The sequence below is a fragment of the Patiria miniata genome, unplaced genomic scaffold (assembly GCF_015706575.1).
Source record: "Patiria miniata isolate m_02_andy unplaced genomic scaffold, ASM1570657v1 HiC_scaffold_7, whole genome shotgun sequence".
Classification (NCBI taxonomy): Eukaryota; Metazoa; Echinodermata; class Asteroidea; order Valvatida; family Asterinidae; genus Patiria; species Patiria miniata.
The window spans coordinates 11,825,802-11,844,464 of NW_024037074.1; the positions used below are offsets into that span (position 1 = coordinate 11,825,802).

The window sequence follows — 18,663 nt, forward strand, 5'->3', positions numbered from 1 at the left end:
CTCGGTGTCTAAATTTGATTGGGTCACATCATGGAGCTTTATAGCTCCATGGTCACATTGACACAGTGAACTTCCATAATGAGGAAAGCAGATCCCTAACTCAGTCGTCACAGAAGATCGTCTTACCCAACACTTTCCTTCATTTCTTCACAAGGACAATGCCAAGAAACATGATGATTACCCAGGCTCCAGAGCGACAAGTCATAAATCACAGAGCGTGACATTAGGGTATAAAATCACATCCTGGCCACTGGAAGGGAAAGTAGTACCGTATTAGATAACAAGGTGTGAATTTTTAAAGGGGCTCTTGTCGGCTTTTGCTTTGGGAAGAAGTCCGGTACCACAGAGCAATGCACCAGACTGGGGTCGTTGTTAATTATTTTTTAGTTTGCGGAGAGGTCTGGGTACCACTGAACAGTGCACCAGACTGGGGTTGTTGTTAACTTTTTTTCCTTGGAGAGAAGTCAGGGTACCATAGAGCAGTGCACCAGACTGGGGTTGTTGTTAACTTTCTTTGGAGAGAAGTCAGGGTACCACAGAGCAGTGCACCAGACTGCGGTTATTATTAGCTTTTTTTTTCAGGAAAAGAAGTCAGGGTACCACAGAGCATTGCACCAGACTAGGGTCGTTGTTAACTTTCTTTGGAGAGGAGTCAGGGTACCACAGAGCAGTGTGCCAGACTGGGGTTGTTGTTAACTTTTCTTTGGAGAGAAGTCAGGGTACCTTAGAGCAGTGCACCAGACTGGGGTTATTGTTACCTTTTTTTTCTTTGGAGAGAAGTCAGGGTACCACTAAGCAATGCACCAGACTATGGTTGTTTTTAGATTTGTTTCTGTGGAGAGCAGTCAGGATACCACAGAGCAGTGTACCAGACTGGGGTTATTGCTTTAGTTTTGGGAGAAGTCTGGATACCACTCCACTAACCAGAAGTTTTTACAAAATAAAATATCTTAAATTAATTGTTGAATTTTTACACGTACAGGACCCGCTTTTTGTTTACATAGGTGTGTCCTCTGGTTGCATCTTTGACCTTATAATTCTTTTATTGTGCATCAGCTCAAACATTTTGAAAATTGAAAGGAAAAGCACATTATTATTTCCCCGAGCTCAAGAGAGTCGTCAAAACAACCCTCGGAAATTGGCCATAAATCATCCGGTCCAGGAAATAACAATGTCTTTGACATCCCCGTTGAGCCGTCGGCCAAAGGCCTAAGACAACTCATTAATACAGATGTCCCGGAATGTGGGGAAGCGATTAAGGAAGTTTGGCACAAATTTGTGATCTAGTTGTCTACTGCACAGAGATAGAGTGGTGCCATTTTTCAAATCTTGGCTTTGTTCCGATTTTGGTTCCATCCCTTGGAAGCTATAGTTCGGTAAACAACTCCCATTGTTTTTTGACGCCGTGATCAATAGTTTAATACAGTGCCCTTTTTGTGTACACTGTAACTTGGGTTCGAACCTCAACAGGGATTAAGGTGCTTGTGTTCTTGGGCAAGACACTTTACCACAATCCCCCTTTTCCACTCAGGACAGAGATTGCGACGATCCCAATCTTGCTGCAATAAAAACTGATGTCTGACTGATGAACTAGTTAATAATTGTGAGGCACTTAGAGACATTTGTACAAAGTACTACATGTTTTGTGTACATGTACATGATTATTGTGTCAAAGAAAGTACTTTTTTAGGTTCTCCTTAAACATGTTTGTTAAACTTCTTGCCGTGAATCATGCCAAAAAGTCACTCTGAACGACTCCAAAAATCAATCATGACCACGAAGGAAACGTTAATTTTCTCGGCTTTAAACAAATAACCAATAAAACCAACATCGGCCTGCGACTAAATGAAAATAAATTGAGGCAATTTACACGCCAGGAAGCTATTTCATTCCAACTTCCTAATCATTGGTCCACCTTCTGATGCCGTTGCTCAGATTTTTTCATTATTTCTCTCTTTTAGCGGAACTCTCAAGGGAAAAAGATTCCCCTATTGTGAAGTATAAGTGTTTCCTGTTGTTCATATCCTCTTGAAAGGCGTGGTTAGGTTGTTGGGTGGGGGGCATCTGGAGGGGACATTTCAAGGTTCATTTTGGGTGGAGGCCGGGAGCCAGTCAATTTGTCTCTGTTTATGTGGATGAGTGTCTGTTTACCAGTGTAAAGCATACAGTTTGTGCAATTTTATGGTGATGTACTTTACCCTTGTGAAAATTATTCCTAAATAAAAACTCCTATAAACTGATTCTTGTTATAGTTTTTTCTCTTGAGAAATTTAAGGATACTACTCAAGTTCGGGGATACACATGTAGGGGTGGATCCAGGAATTTTGCTGTAGTTTCTAAAAAAAATTACAGCAAAAGCAAATGTTGTATATACCTTTAATAATAGCTCCTGGTTATCTCTTCCTATTTTGCCACCCACAATTCAATGATTCAACCTAACTCCCTTGGGTCTTGTATCATCATCTTGTATTCCCCTCCCTTTATAAGTCTCCTGATAATTGTGTCATCAAGGAGCCAGCCCTGTGGCCAATTAGTCCAGTAATTAACAAGCCTCCTTCTGGGCCTTTCCCCTAAATGAGGCCTTGGGCTAGTCAAGGCTAAATGTTGTGGGAAAGAAAGATCTTGCTCTGTGCCTGACGCTGGAGAGTAAGCCGAACTTTCACAAACCATCATGGAGAATTGCCTTCAATTGTGCCATGTATGCACTGTAGTAGTTGTCATTGCATAATGTTGGTTGTCCATTGCCATTTCTGAAATTGTGGCTTTGATACTGGCTTCAGCTCCTAGTACTTCTGATATTTTGAATCACTACCATTGGCTCAGCATCAATGGCCATTTCTGATATCTCCTGTACAGAAACATAAAATTTGATAACATGAAGACGTAGAAAGAGTCCGTATATTTGGTTTTTGAAAAGGCTTACAAAAAACATGTTGTTTATTGTAGGCCTAAAAACCCAAAGCCTGAGATAAAGCGTACTTTCAAAATTGGGCCACGAATTAAATACCTGATAATGTAGGCCAGCCATTGACACATGAACAACATTCAGCAGTGAGCTCTGCACAGCATGCCATGTACAAGATAATAAAGCCAAAGCAGAACCCAAACCGAGTTTCACAAATAAGCAGCCACCACAAAGGTAGAATTGAACACCATGGAGCTAAACAATGAGATAAAAAGGGAAAGTGGAGGGTCTTCATTTGAACGCTCTTCGTCTTCATTTGATGAGCAGCATGGCATGTGCAATCCCAGGCCAGAGATAAAGTCAAAAACAAAGCCTAGATTTCATAAATAGGTCGTGAAAAGCCTATGGACAAAAAGTGAGTCTATGGTCCATCCCGATAGCGGAGGGTCCTCATTTTGACAATCAGACATGAGCTGTGCACAGCATGCCATGTGTGATCCTCTTCAGCCCACCCACTAAGCACAGTCGGACTTCCTCCCATCCTCCAGACTCTCTTTAATACCCCATAAACCAGACAGCCCAGCCTCCTGTTTACACTACCATTAACTAGAAGACAATCCAGATTTACAGATCGTCCTACTGTTTTATTACAAGCTTCCCCAAATCAGCTGACCTTGTTTTGTTAACCCCAAGGGTCTTTTGGAGTGCGGGGAGCAGGGATGGTGTATTTTGACAAGGCTGATAGCCCCATTAGTAGCTGGCCCTCTGGTAACCCCTACCAACCCAAGTGGACCATATCCCAGGGTTGTAAAATATCCCAAGTGTAAGGCCCCTAGCTACCCCCTCATCAAACAGGAACAAATTGTACTTGGAAGCCCCCTCCAAAAAAAGGAGGTCATCTTGAAACTTAGGCTTTTTGTGAAGCTTTAAAAGTTAGGTTGCATTAAAGTTTGGCTGTTGCTGAAAAGATGACCTTTTTTCCTGGCTAAAAGCTGAACCGAAAACTTGATTTTCACAGTAATGAAAAAGACCTTTTATCATGCTGCAACAATTTCAGTCATGTTCCCTGTATCCAATAACAGCACTGAATGATAATTTTTTTTTGGTGCAAAAAGGAACCAGACTATTTTTCCTTTCAGCCTTGCTTTGGTTACGTTGATTTGAATGGGAAAAAATCAAGATGGCCGCATAAAAAAAGGGGTCAAAAGCAACGCACCTAACAAATAACCTTGAAGAGAACCACACAAATTATCAACGTTTAAAACATCATTCGTCAAATTCCTGTCTTATTCAGGAACACAAAATAATCTCATCTGCCCTGGTTATAGTTTCCAATCTGACCTCTTGACCTTTCCAAGCCCCCGGGTCACTCAAGGGTCGCCATTGGCCAATCAGGTCTTGAGTTACAAATAATCCACTTCTCCTGTGTTTATGTAAACACTTCACTTTTAATTGGTGGCCCTGTTTAAACAGGCTCAATTCCTGTGGGAAGTTTTGAGGTTTTTCCTTCTTGATTCAATTTGTTTCTTGTTATTCTAGAGTGTAATCGGGCATTTAGGTACAATTTCGCGGTCAATTAAATCTCAATTTTGTGAGTTACAGTAGTAGAAGTGTTGTCTTTCCACTTTTTTCCAAAGAAAATTGGTTTGGAAATCCGTATCGCAAGCAGGAATTCCTCGTGATCTTTCTTGGGGAGGGGGGGGGGGATGACTTGAAATCTAGGTCATCACCATTAGTAGAAGTTAATTAGAAACATAAAACTGCCAGCCCCTTAATTTATTTTCTGGTATGAAAATTGAAAGTTGTAACCTATCGTCCAATGCCCGCTGTTTGCAATTTCAGTATGAAAATGGCCTCCCATCTTTAAATTGCTCTGCAACAGTTGCTCACAATTATCTGGCAGCAATTTGTACATTATGGCCACAGTCTTTGGGGATTTGTGCACTATCAAAGAGACTTAGTATCAAATTTCAAATGGAAAAGAAATTGATTTTCTCTTGGGCCTTGCATTATTTCTTTCATCAGCATTTGATCATTTTCTTGTATTGCTCCAATGGTATGCCTCTGATGTATAATGGTTGTATTGTTTTTTAGTATTACATTTACATATAAACAACTAATTCACAAGTAAATTTGAGCAAAACTCAATTTTTAAAGGGAATATACAACATTTGCAAACATCGAAAAATAAAACTACCAAGTTTTTGCGAAATACCTTAATAGGATGTTGGTAAATGACAGTCTAAAGCATCCTGTAAAATTATGGCACCTGGTATACTGTCATTTTCAAGAAAAGTGGTATTTTTGTATCAATTTCCAACGCTGATCGGCCGATCAGCGTTGGAAACAACTGGCTTTTTTTTCAAATACTGGCCCCAATTGACCATTGCACTTGTTTGCAATCGATTACAAACCTATGAACGGGTACGAGCCAGCTAGACTGGTTCCCTGACCTTACAATTCCCCAATGTATGTAAACTGCTCTGTTTCTTCTTATATGGAGTCAGGGAACCAGACTACAGGAAAATGATCGTTTTTCTTGGTTTTTATAGCATTTTCGAACCCAAAACCTCCAAAAAGGCAGTGTAACTATATTTGCTTTATATTTCCAACCCCCCAATTCCATCCATTTCTGAAAATTACAGCAAAAGCAAATGATGTATATTCCCTTTAAGTGCATTAGAACAACAAATCTATGCTGTCTCGCAAACCTGTTTCCAAAACTATATGTCAAACTATGGAGTTGGAGTCGGCGATTGAGAAACAGCCATCGCATCCTATTTGCGTTCTGACTAGAGAGGGCGCTGTTTCCTTCGCATGCATCAGCCTTCAGACAAAGCAGTTAAGCCCGGTTCATACTTCACGCGAAAACGAAAGCGAAGCGAAATTCGTGAAGTCAACAATACGTTCGAAGCGCGTCCACCATTGTTGACGACATGAATTTCGCTTCGCACTTGCTTTCGCGTGAAGTATGAACTGGGCTTTACACAGTTTGTTAGTTGGATTTGCAATTTCATTTCAACATTCAGAACACTAGTCCATCATTAACTTTGCATTTGTAGTGTACAGCGTCCCGCTGTCGAACCTTTTTTGTATAAATCGCCAGAGCGATTCCATTCCGAGCATTTTTCCCCCGAAATATCAACAGTTGCTGGCTTGATGGAAAAGAAATTGGGGGAGATTACGTCTCGGTCAAGAACTAGAAAACCTGGGCTCTACAAGTAAGATATGAAGAGAGAAGCCTGAACACGTGTTTTTGCAATTTTACCGCTGATCCCAGTTCCGACATCATACGAGTCTAGCACCTGGTGCGATTTGTATTCATTTAACACATGTTATTATCAGAGACAGGAGTAAGGTACCGGACTAGAGTAATGTCTTAGAACGGATTTCTAATTTTTTGGTCAATTTTCAAAAATGCCCTAATAAAAGTTGGAAATTTAAGTTCAAGCCTCACCACAGTAAGCTTTTGTCATTTTTTTTTTACTATCTTGCTTTCCTGAAAGCTCTGATCTTATTAATATTGGTACAAGACAATAAAAACCTTGTATTAAGACTGATTGCTCAACACCGAAAGTGCAAATGTGACGGACCTCATTTCACCCGCAACCAACCTGGGAGGGCCCGCAGGAATTCACAGTAATCAATTTCCGAAATCCTCCTTTTTCTTTCTTCAGTTTCCCCACTTTTCACACCAACACCAAGACATTGATGAAGTAACGCGGAGAACCATTCCATCCAATTTTCAGTTTCGCTGTAATTCATCATCAAAATTAATTCATCATCAAAACTTGTTGTCCACCCCAATCCCCAAGTTCTGCATCTCATGAATGCCCCCTTGTTCTCAACTTTATTGAAATAATTGCACGTCGTAAAATAGAAAAAGATAGGGCCAGCAGTTCAAGCAACCTCCATCTGCAAAAATGCAGAGCCAAGACGTTGATGTAGTGGGGCCTGCTAGAGCTATTCCAAGGAGCTCTGTCTTAATCAACGGCAAAATTCCGACCCGGGGCGAAAGGAAATGATCAGGGCTTTCTGCTACTGTTTTTTTTTAAACTGCTTAAAGGCATTCTGCACTATTGGCAATTAAATATATCCTTGAACGAAAAACTGGATGAGATGATTTTAACAAGTTTGGTTTGTAGAGAGCAAATGGATTTAAGTTTCTGCAGAGTTATTCCAACTAAAATATCACGAAAAAGTGCACGGACAATGCGTTTTACAAAACACTGCCCTGAAGGTTTTCCTGCTCACACTAAAGCCACAGGAAAAAAAAATGTCTTGGGAAAAAAGTCTTCAGAAAATTGGTTTTCATTTGGTGAACAACAAACCATCTCCTAGTAACAGGAAAACATTCCCTGCAGTCTCGAAAATTAGGTTTTCATCTTAGAAAAAAAGGTTGTATAATATAATTAATTGAAATTACAGAGAATGAGGTTTTATAACAAAAAATATGACTCATAATTACAAGAGTGCATGAAACCCAAATGCGAACTTTCATTGAAGTTTTGTTGAAACGTTGAATCCCTTTTTTGAGAGTAATTGCCATGCAGGCATGCAACTTTCCTCGGATCTGCTGATTTCTCGTTTTTTACTTCTCATGATACCATTACAAATTGAAAACACTGTATACTGTACATGTAACTTGAACGTCTTGTATTTTTCTCGTTTTTTTCCCCTAAATTCCCAGTTGCATGCCTATAAATAAATAACAGATATTTTTTAAAATTAATTTAAGCAGTTGTATTTTTATAAAGATGGTTTGTAAAAGCAGTCATGCACAATGTCTTGAAGCCATCGACATAATAGCCACACGTGACAGTCGCTCTCCCCCCCCCCCCCCCCCCCTCTGTCACTCTGTCACTCTGTCTTTCTATCTCTCCGAGGGAGTTGGCTCGGTCCAAACGTCTGTCAGGATTAATTTGCTCCGGTTGTATTTCCATGTTGAGGGAGAGGGAGCCAGCATATCTGGTGTCCTGACCCCGGAAAGTGTATTGAAAGGCAAAAGCCGGCAAGTTCACCGGCTAAAGGGGCAGTGTGTCAATATTTTCCCAGACGGTAGCAAAAAAGCGAAGAAAAGGTTTTACAGCAATTTCCTGTTTATAAGGTAGAACTATATATAAAAGTTACCGGCAAGTTTGAGCCAAAAACAGGATACGTTCATGTCGCTTGTATCAGATGTTATCTGAAATGTCATATTTCATTAGGTGTTAAGTTTTATAACTGTCAGTCTACTTCGTAATAATGACTCTGCTTTACCTTACCAAAAACCAAAAAAAAACTAAAAAAATCATGCATTTCAGCATCATTTGACTGCCGTTTTTGTTTTTTACAAAATTTGACAGGAGTGGACTAAAATTGTTCCACACAAACAAAACAGAAAAACAAGTCAGTGTCCAAATATTACTGAAAAAAACAACTTCATGAAAAATAAAAGTTTGGAAAACTCCCAAACCGCAGTACTTGCAAAAATTCTTACTCTTGTATTTGGGTCATTCTATAAACTTGCAGTCCAAAGTGTGACATTTGTCCCGTTTCCTGTTTCGTTGGTACTTTATAATTGGCCATTGAAGTTTCGTTAAGAATAACTTCAAATGATTGTTTCAAATTGTTGCAGGGGTATGAAATCTCAGCTTTAAAGCTGATTTCAGCTTTTTTGTTTTGGATTGCACCCTTTTCCCCCCTCACTTGCTGTGTACAAAAGTATAGGGAATTTCCAAAGTTCAGTTTTTTTAATACCTTTTTCAGCTGTTTTCAGTTATTTTCATCAGTGGTCTCTCACACCCTGTTGTTGGGTAGGTAGTTTTCTTTTCATAATCACCCTTGGAGGATGACTGCATTAAAGAGTGCATCAGAATCATAAAATCATAGATGTCAGATGTAACAGGGACAGGAAAAAACTGGACCCCAAATTTATTTGCTCACACACCAAATTGTTTTTGATAAAATTATGTGAAAGAAAACGTTTCAAACTCCTGGTCCTAAACCTCAGCCCTCCATCCTAAGAGCAGCCCACGCAATATTAGTTTTTCAATTATCCCGTGGCCCTTAGCCATTGGTGTTCAATTCTGCTAAACTGGCCTCATAAACAAACACATGTCCATTGGGAGGAACACACGCTAGCGCCAGTACAATGGAGGACAGTGTTTGAAGATTGTAATCGCCCCTGGGTGTTTCAGTAGGTGACCTTAGTGTGGTCTGGAGCCCTCAAGGTCGCACTTCTATGATTGGGGTAGATTGACAGGGACCTGACTCTTCTAGAAAATAATAGTTCCTTTCTGTGTGGTGATATTGGGGGGGGGGGGGGGGGAGAGGTGGGCAGCATGCAAGCATGTGCCATTTACGAAATCCCGGCTTCCTCTTTGGCTTGGGCTGCATCTCGAGGCTCCAGCTTGAATTTTTTTGAAACCTGTCACAACCCAATAAAAATACTCCAAATGATTTTTTTTCTTTAAATACAAAGTGGAAAAGTTAAGTTTTCTGAATTTCTATTGCAATATTCAGTTGATTACCACCACTCTTTAAAATAAAAAAATACTTTAAACCATATAATGATATACATGTAGGGACCTGACTGTGTAGTTTAACTGATGATTAGAGAACTCCAAAGTAGTTGTTTGTCAAACGAGGGCGCCCTTTATAAATCACTGTACTTCTTATCATTGACTTCAGCTTGCCACTCAAAATTGAAGCTATAAAGTGCTCCACAGTTTGGGGTACAGGGACAAATGGGTTTAATAATGATTTTATTTTGGGTGATTGTGAAGTTATGGGCCAGCCTTTCGTTTTAATCCCCAGATTGTTTTTATCATTCCTAAATGGCTTCTGCAAACTATAAGCAATCTTTTATTTCTAATGACCCTATTTTTTTGTAATTTTGAACAGTATCTTTTAGAAGAAAATGCATTTGTCTTACTGATTTTCCAGCTGATACCATGGGAATCAATGTGCATTCACAGTACTTTGCAGTGATAACAATATCTATTTTCATGCATGTTGTTAATTCATCATTCATCTTCGCTTTACTTACAACTTCACTTTACTTACAACCCCCCCCCCCCAAAAAAAAAAATTACCAAAAACCCTGCCCTCTATCAACAACATTCTTGTTGGTTTTCGACATTGTGAACTAGTTAAGTGAGTTCAATAACCTAACAGTGAATATTCATTTTGTTTAGGAACAGGACCTGTCACTACCTTTTTGGCTTTTGTTTTGACATTTTGCTTTCTCCCATGCTGTCTTAATAGATGCACAAGGATGACCAGCAGTACATGGAGGCCTACGACAAGCTCCTGGAGTGCTGGCTCAGCCTGCTGGACAACGCTGCCAAGTTTCCCGACGGTTACTTCAAACCTCACGCCACCCAGATCTTCAATCTGTACCTGCAGTGCCACCTGGGGGCGCCAGATGGACTCCGCAATCTGGTACACTGATAGTTTGATTTGATTTGATCTGATCTGATCTGATCTGATTTCAGTTCAGTTCAGTTCAGTTCAGTTCAGTTTGATTTTGATTTTGATTTTGAATTTGATTTTGATTTTGATTTTGATTTTGATTTTGAATTTGATTTTGATTTTGAATTTGATTTTGATTTTGATTTTGATTTTGATTTTGATTTTGATTTTATTTGATCCGATTGGATCTGATTTGATCTGATTTGATTCGATTTGATTTGAGTGATCTACACGGCTTACTTTGTAGAACTCACTGCTGAAGAGGGTAAAAATTTGCAGTCGATGATCTGTAATCGACAGGTTGGGAAGTTTATTGGCTGTCCACCAGTGTTGTAGTTGAATCCATTACAAGTCCTCACAAGTCCATCACAAGTGCTCAAGTGAGAACTTGCGATGGACTTGTGATTCATCTGTGACAGGACTTGTGATGGATGCGAATAGAACACTGCTGTTCACACATAACTTTAATAAATTGGTTATAATGACAATATTCCCTGTAAGACTTACCCAAACAGTCCAATGCATACACAGTATGATTTGACAAACCTCCCTCTTTTCAGAGAGAAAACGGAGAGTCTAGCGATGATGAGGAAGAAATCAATGAGGTCGAGGAAGACGACCGGGAGTTGTTTGAGGAGCAACTTGGATGCATCGGAGTCTTGGGACGAGCCATTCCAGAACATAGCATTCCACTGTTGTCAAAGTAAGCGTTTACTTGTCCAAAACTGCCATGCCTGTTACTCCCTGTACCACCCCAATTTGCCCTTACTATTACTCCCTGTACCGTCCCAAACCACTGTGCCTGTTACTCCCTGTACTGCCCGAAACCGCCCTGACTGTTGCTCCCTGTACTGCCCCAAACCGCCCTGACTGTTGCTCCCTGTACTGCCCGAAACCGCCCTGACTGTTGCTCCCTGTACTACCCCAAACCGCCCTGCCTGTTACTCCCTGTACTGCCCAAACCGCCCTGCCTGTTACTCCCTTTACCGCCCAAACCACCCTACATGTAATTCGTGTACTGTCCGAAGCCCCCTGCCAGTTACCCCCTGTACCACCCAAAACCACCCTGTCTGTTCCTGTACTGCCCAAAACTGCCCAAGCTCTCAATGGTGTTACGGGTTCATTATTTCTATTGAAAACTGTACCTGTGGATTAAGGAATTTGACAAGTTTTTACTCATTTTTTGGCATAGAATCCTGGAAGACAGGGTAACCAGTCTACAGACCCATCTGATGCGGTTACAGCATCACAGAACGGGAGCCGCGGCCAGCCACAACTTAGACCTAGACCAAAACATGAAGCAAATCCACTTCCTCTATGAGGACCTGCATTGGCTGCTCCTTATAACAGGTACGCCCCCACCACCGACCCAGGCCCCACCCCTAAAAAGGGCCAAATGATAAAAAATATCCATCAGAATTTAAAGGTCCATGTAGTTGACATATTTTTGATTTTTTATCAAATCATTGAAGTATGCATTTTTATCCATCATACTTTTTTTTTCATTAAAATGCTTTTTTAAATGGGTATTTTTGCACTGTTTGTAATTTTATGGTAATGAATGTGCATATTCATGACAAAATAGTGATGTTATCTTAGGGATGTCATTTTGGTGTAAATGATACTTCAGCATCAAGAGTGACCAGAATTTTGTTTTTTAACTATGGTCAGTTCTCTTTTTATGAGTTTCTTTGTTGATGAGCATACTCTTGCTAATCAGTGATCAGAATTCATGAACAAATAATATTCATGAGGCAAACATTGAGGTTATAATGTATACAGATATTCACAATTTGTTGAAAGTTTTGAGATTTGTCATTTCTGTCACCGATGCAGGGTTCATCTTAGCCAACGAGTCCAAGGGAGAGACGCCCATGGTCCCGGCCGAAATCATGCAGTATTCCATCGGCCAAGCGTGCAACGTGGACGTGCAGAAGTCGCTTCACGCACTGACGTCCTCCACGAATATATCCCAGCCCATAGTCCACGACGAGAAAGTAGATAAGGTAGTTAGGTAAGATGACTTGCTTGTTTGATTACTTGTGTCTGCTTAACAGAAAGCAGAAATCATTGCTTAGCAGATTTTTGTGCTAAGCATGAATCAGCGGAGCACCAGTTACAAGGACTGTTTACCCTGCATGACAGTTTGGTCGGTAACCCTGTTTGTTTGTTTTTTGCTCCGGGGTTCTGTCTTGTCCAGGTTAATAGCAGCTATTGTACGCTTAGCGGAAGTCGAGAGGCAAGCATTGTCGGATTTTGCCGGAGTCCTAAGCCCCCAGGTTGGCCGGAGTACCGTCTGGTGCTTGAGACGGTGGCTCATACCATACCTACTACTACACGAGAAGTATTATTCAGAGGTGAGTCTGAAACAAAGCCACGTTTTGAAAAGTGGCTATTGATGCAGATAATGGCCATTTTTCAAACCTAGACTTATTTTCCAGCTTTGTATTTTTCCTTGGCCCCAAAAATCATTTGTCAACATTTCATGTTTGTACCAATGGGTAGACTAAACACTTTGGCTTTTGTGATAAGGCTTGATGTTCCTTTAGTATAAAAGTGGCATACATCGAGTTTGAGTCTCCAAGGGCATGGATCTGAAAAAGAAGCTCAGTCAAACCTGGTAACGAAGCCTGAGTTTCAGAAATGACCAATTGTGTTTGGTTATTGGCCAATTCACACAAGGCAGTTTTCAGATGCAACTTGGAGGCACAGTGCAGATAATACTAGTGTGTTTAAAAAAAAAATTCTGAAATTTTAATTTTGGTAATAAATTTGGTCTAATTATAGATAACTCATGTTTCCGTCAGTAAGAAAACCGTGAAAATACAAATCAGTAATATCATATCGTCAATTTTTTTTTATTCCCCAGATAAGTCTTCCACTCAACACTGTCTTTGGCCAGGACTCGGCCGGCGGTCAGTGGATGGTCAACTTCCTCCTGCAGAAGGTGGTAACCAACCTCGTGGTCTGGTCATCTGAGCATGAGCTGGCCAAGGACACCATTGACCTGATGGTGGCACTGGTCAACAGAAAGGACAAGTGAGTATGAGGCACAGTTCAGCCCATTCAGTGTTGTGTCCAAGTCCATCACAAGTCCCCACAAGTCCTTACAAGTCTTCACAAATCTTCACAAGTACTCACAAGTTCAAACAAATCCTCTTAAGCTCTTATCAGATCTTATAAGTCCTCACAATTGCTTACAAGTCCTCACAAGTACATTGCAAGGCACAAACAAGTCTTCACAAGTCCTTACAACTCACACAAGTCCCCACAAGCCATTACAAGTCCTCACAAACCACTACATATCCTCAAAAGCCCTCACAAGCCATCTCAAATCCTCACAAGTCCTCAAAAGTCCTGACAATTTCCCACAAGTCATCACAAGTCCCCATAAGTCCCCACAAGTCATCACAAGCCATCACAACTCCCCGAAAGTTCTCACATCCCTCACAAGTCCTCTTAAGTCATCTACGTCCTCACAAGTCATACGTCCTCACAAGTCAATCACATGCCATTCAGTCCTAAGTACCCTTTGGTTATAACATAGATTGCCATCCTATTAAGTCAATTTGTAATCTTGAATCTTGGAACAAGTATTGCACGCTTGGAAGTATTTATTTTGTCACTCTTTCCAGGGCAATCCCAGCCACGCAGTGCGACAGCTACTGGGTCCTGGCCAAGCTACACTCCTCCAAGCCCTCCAAGCTGGACACCCTTCCGTTGGACGTCCGGTCCAGCCTCATGCAGGCCCTAGTCATGGCAGGCTCCTGCATACCGGACAAGACTAACGAGAGGCAGCGCTTTGAGAATGAGGTACATTATTGTTGAACCATATAGCAAACAGGTTTAGTTACATGGAGCTTCTAAGCAGAAACTGTTGCTCAGCAGATAAGTGTGCTAAGCACAATTCAGCAGGGTACCAGCCACAAACAATTAACATTGCATGGAATTTTCTCTGGTTACCTGTTTTTGCTTAGCAGATTTCTTTCGTGCTTAGCAAATTTTGTACCAAGCATCTCCACAAAGCAAAAGAGGATAAGGCCCCCCCCAAAAATAAGTCGGTCTCTGGTCAGCGCGCGTCAATCTTTTTTTTCCAAAATGTTCCGCGGTAGCTGCAACAGCGCCCTCTGTTGCCGCACCTCCTCAATTTTTTTTACCAAAGAGCACCAAGGAATGGGAAATTGCACCAAGGCAAATGATCGAGAGCATCAAGGCAAATTATGGAGGACACCAATGTACATGAGGACACCAAATAGCAAAATAGTACCCCACCTTGTCTGTACAATCCAAGCTTGAAGAAGAAAAAAAAAAAAGCCAAAAAAAAAAAAAAAAAATGCGTCCCCGCGTCAATTCCGGAACTTTGGTCTGACCAGAGACCGAATATTTTTTTTTTTTGGCCTGACAGCCAAATTATTATAAAATTTATGTTGCTTTTTGCTCACCATATCAATTTGCAGCTATGCCTTATATTTAACTCTCTCCCTCTCTCTCATTCGAATTCCCAAGATCCTAAACCCTGTCCAGCAGGCCTTCCGAGAGCTTCTCCATCGCGAGGACTTCGCCAGCCGTGCCCTGCAGACCAACGTCAAGTCCTCAGTGGCCCATCTCCTGTGCCTCCTGCGGGGCGTGGTCCTAGGCACCCAGGTCAACCGGGCCAGTGAGCTCTTCACCTTCTGCCTGCCCATGCTGCGGGACGGGGTGTCGCTGCTGCGCATCTATCACAACTACCCGGAGCTGGTGGAGCAGGTGCTGGAGGTGTTTGTGGAGGTGGCTATGCACCAGCTGTGCTTCCTGACGCAGGTGATCAGAAGAGTTTGTGATCGAGTTATCACAAGACATCACAAGTCAATCATTAGTCAGTCACAAGTCAGTCACAAGTCAGTCACAAGTCGATCATGACTCAATCACAAGTTCATCATGACTCAGTCACAAGACAAGTCAATCATAAGTCTTTCACATGTCCATCACAGTCAGTTGTAGTTCAGTAGCAAGTCATCACAAGTCAATCACAAGTCAATCACAAGTCAATCACAAGTCAATCACAAGTCAATCACAAGTCCATCGCAGGTTAATCACACAATAATCACAAATCAACTCACATATCAATCACAAGACAGTCATGATTCATCACAAGAAAATTACTAGTCAATCACAAGTCTATCACAGGTCAGTCACAAATCAATCACAAGTCAATCACGAGTCAATCACAAGTCAATCACAAGTCAAATCACAAGTCAATCACAAGTCAAATCACAAGTCAATCACAAGTCAATCACAAGTCAATCACAAGTCTATCACAAGTCTATCACAAGTCATCACAAGTCAATCACAAGTCTGTCACAAGTCAAACACCATTAAATAATTAGTCAGTTGAGAGGCTGTCACAACTCCATCAGCAAAATAATATCCATAACAAAAAAATCAATCACAAGCCATTCACAAGCCAACTCACAATGGATTTTTTTCCCTCGATACAGGCGGAGTCCGTGAAGATGTACGAGGTATCGCTAGCCTTACTTCAAGCCTACTCGGAAGCCAACCTAGGCAGGACCAGCGTGGAGGTCTTAGCTGAGGAGGAACAGTACCGGGACCTGTCTCTCATGATGGAGCTGCTGTCTAGTCTCTTCTCAAGAGACATGTTTGTCTTTCTGGACGACGGTAGGCAGCAGGATACTGGTAGGATCCCTGACCTGGATCCCTGGGCCCCACATGGATTTTAAACTTCACTGAAAACCTTGAGTAGTTATTAAACCAGGGTCTACTAGCTTGATGTCATTGTTTCTTCCAACCAATGCCTTGCACAAGGCAATGAAGCCATTGCAAGTCACTTTTTGGGCCCCCAACATGGCTGCATGGTTCATGCCACAGTTACTGATCCCAGTAGTGCAGAACCAGGAGTCACTTTTTTTCGGCCTCCCAACATGGCTGCATGCTTCAGCCCATAGCCAGTGTTCTCCAATGGAGATTAACGCGTTTGGTACAGTGTTAATATTTTGGCCTCCCAAGATGGCGCACTTTAAACGCACACTTTGACATTATGTCTTAATATTATCCTTCATAATTAAAACTTTGTGCCACTTTTTAGAATTCTTTCTTTTTTGGTTTGTGTGTAGAAGACGTCAACAATGCCATAGAGTCGTCTGATATCGTCCTGCATGGCTTGAACATTGTGGTGCCGCTCATGAACGCAAACCTCCTGAAAGTAAGTGACAACGTGTAATTGAATCAGTCACAGTACAATTCAGTTCATGCTGGCTGCGGTCGACTTGATCTATGTGCCAAAAAGAAATTGTTCCGAGCTGAAATGTTTGATGGCTTTTCTCTGCGCCCTTTTTAAGGAATTAGAACGAAAGGTTATTTATAACTTGACCCAAAGAAATCAGTTCCACAGGTAACATATATGGTAAAGTTGCCTAGAAATTCAAAACCTTTATGCCATTTTCTCAGCAAAAAAACAGATGTTGAAAAAAATTGACCTTTTTCTTGTTTTCTCTTCAGTTTCCGATCCTGTGCTCGGAGTACTTCAAGCTGATCACGTTCATCTGCGAGCTCTTCCCGGACAAGATCTGCCTGCTGGCCGAGTCGCTCTTCACCAACTTCATGGCCTCGCTGGAGGTGGGCCTGTCGGAGTACGGCGCGGACGTGACCAAGATGTGCCTGGACGGGCTGGCCACGCTGGCCGGCCACTGCGTGGAGAACCAGATGAGGGAGGGCGCCCTCTTCCAGGCCATGAGGCATTTCACCGAGGCAAGCTCCTGGGAGGTGGGGTGGGGTGGGGGGAGGGGTTTGGATTTCATCACAATGTGTTTTAGTAGTCTTGGTACAAAACTGATTATATTTTTAATTCCCCTCATTTTCGTCATTTTTTCTTTCTGTTTGCATAAATTTGTACACAGGTGGTCTTCAAGATAGTGCTAATGCAGACTTTTGACATGGAGTTGATATCGTCAGCAGCTGAGGCTTTTTATTCCCTTGTTTGCTGTCATCAGGTAAAAATGAGAGTCATTTAACTCCTCAAACAGTCTTGTCAAACATTTTTAGAATGGAAACCTGCACATATACATTACATCTTTCTCTCTGTAATGAAGAATGATGTTTTACTTCATTCACTTTGACTATTCTCAGATCAGTGTCTTGTGTAAAACATCTTTAAGATCACTGGACAGTGAACCGTGTGAGCCAGAGCCTTTTCGAGTCAAGAGTTCATGGGTACCCCCCAAGAATCGTGTGCCAGCCATAGAGACATACGTTCAAGTTATCAATTCCCAAGTCACTAACCCGGACAACTTCCCCCACAGGACTCATGATAATCTCCCCAGAGAGGAGCGCCTGGCTCTCAACTCCTTGCGCTCTCGCACCGACATCATCATCAAGCCAGCAGATAAAGGTTCAGCTGTGGTCATCATGGATCGTCAGCAGTACATTGATGAGGCCCACCGCCAGTTGGATAATCGCACTAACTATACCCGCCTTGACTCTGACCCCACAGGCACTTTCTGTCAAGATATACAACAGGTACTTGACGATATGCGATCACGTGACCAGTTGTCGAAGAAAGCTCACAAATTTCTTTCTCCCTGTGATTGTAGGACTGCCAGATTTTACCTGCTACCCAAGATTCACAAGGCTGGCAACCCCGGTAGACCCATCATCTCCGGTAATGGCTCACCCACGGAACGCATCTCCCTGTTCATTGACAGTTTTCTCAAACCCCTTGTCCCACAGATTTCGTCATACATTCACGACACCCCAGACTTCCTACGCAAGCTTGAAGGAATCAAGGACCAGATTCCCAGCACAGCCATCATTGGGACTTTCGACGTCTCATCTCTGTACACCAACATCCCACATGAGGAGGGAGTTCGTGCTTGCTCCTTGGCTCTGGCCAAGGCAGGACACACGACTCCTCCCATCAGTGATGTTGGCACCCTCATGAGACTTATACTAACGAAGAACAATTTTTCCTTCCTTGGTGAACACTATCTACAGGTACACGGCACTGCAATGGGCACTCGCATGGCCCCGTCGATGGCTTGCCTCTTCATGGGCGACCTCGAAGAACGCATTCTTGCCTCGGCCCCATGTCGCCCTTGGATCTGGTGGAGATATATTGATGATGTTTTCTTCATCTGGACCAGTGATGAGGACAGTCTCTTGACCTTCACTAACCACATCAATTCCTTCCACAGAACCATCAAATTCACATCGGAGTTCTCGGCTCACCAAACCCACTTTCTGGATGTCACCGTCCGCAAGCAAGGCAACTCACTAACCACTGACCTGTATTCCAAACCCACAGACAC

The 18,663-nt window shown here is 42.0% G+C and overlaps 1 protein-coding gene across 2 annotated transcripts in view; it reads left to right on the top strand.

Annotated features, from left to right (window-relative positions):
• Positions 1 to 18,663, top strand: part of LOC119745609 (exportin-4-like) — a 51,813-nt gene that overhangs the window by 30,500 nt on the left and 2,650 nt on the right. The window contains exons 10-21 of one of the 2 annotated variants that reach the window (XM_038222095.1): positions 10,154 to 10,330; positions 10,921 to 11,063; positions 11,553 to 11,710; positions 12,197 to 12,374; positions 12,561 to 12,717; positions 13,230 to 13,399; positions 13,996 to 14,173; positions 14,867 to 15,160; positions 15,838 to 16,036; positions 16,474 to 16,562; positions 16,859 to 17,107; positions 17,257 to 17,349. In XM_038222095.1, coding sequence (XP_038078023.1) covers positions 10,154 to 10,330; positions 10,921 to 11,063; positions 11,553 to 11,710; positions 12,197 to 12,374; positions 12,561 to 12,717; positions 13,230 to 13,399; positions 13,996 to 14,173; positions 14,867 to 15,160; positions 15,838 to 16,036; positions 16,474 to 16,562; positions 16,859 to 17,107; positions 17,257 to 17,349 — 2,085 coding nt within the window. The remainder of the gene's footprint in view (positions 1 to 10,153; positions 10,331 to 10,920; positions 11,064 to 11,552; positions 11,711 to 12,196; positions 12,375 to 12,560; positions 12,718 to 13,229; positions 13,400 to 13,995; positions 14,174 to 14,866; positions 15,161 to 15,837; positions 16,037 to 16,473; positions 16,563 to 16,858; positions 17,108 to 17,256; positions 17,350 to 18,663) is intronic. The other variant, XM_038222096.1, reaches the window with a different exon arrangement.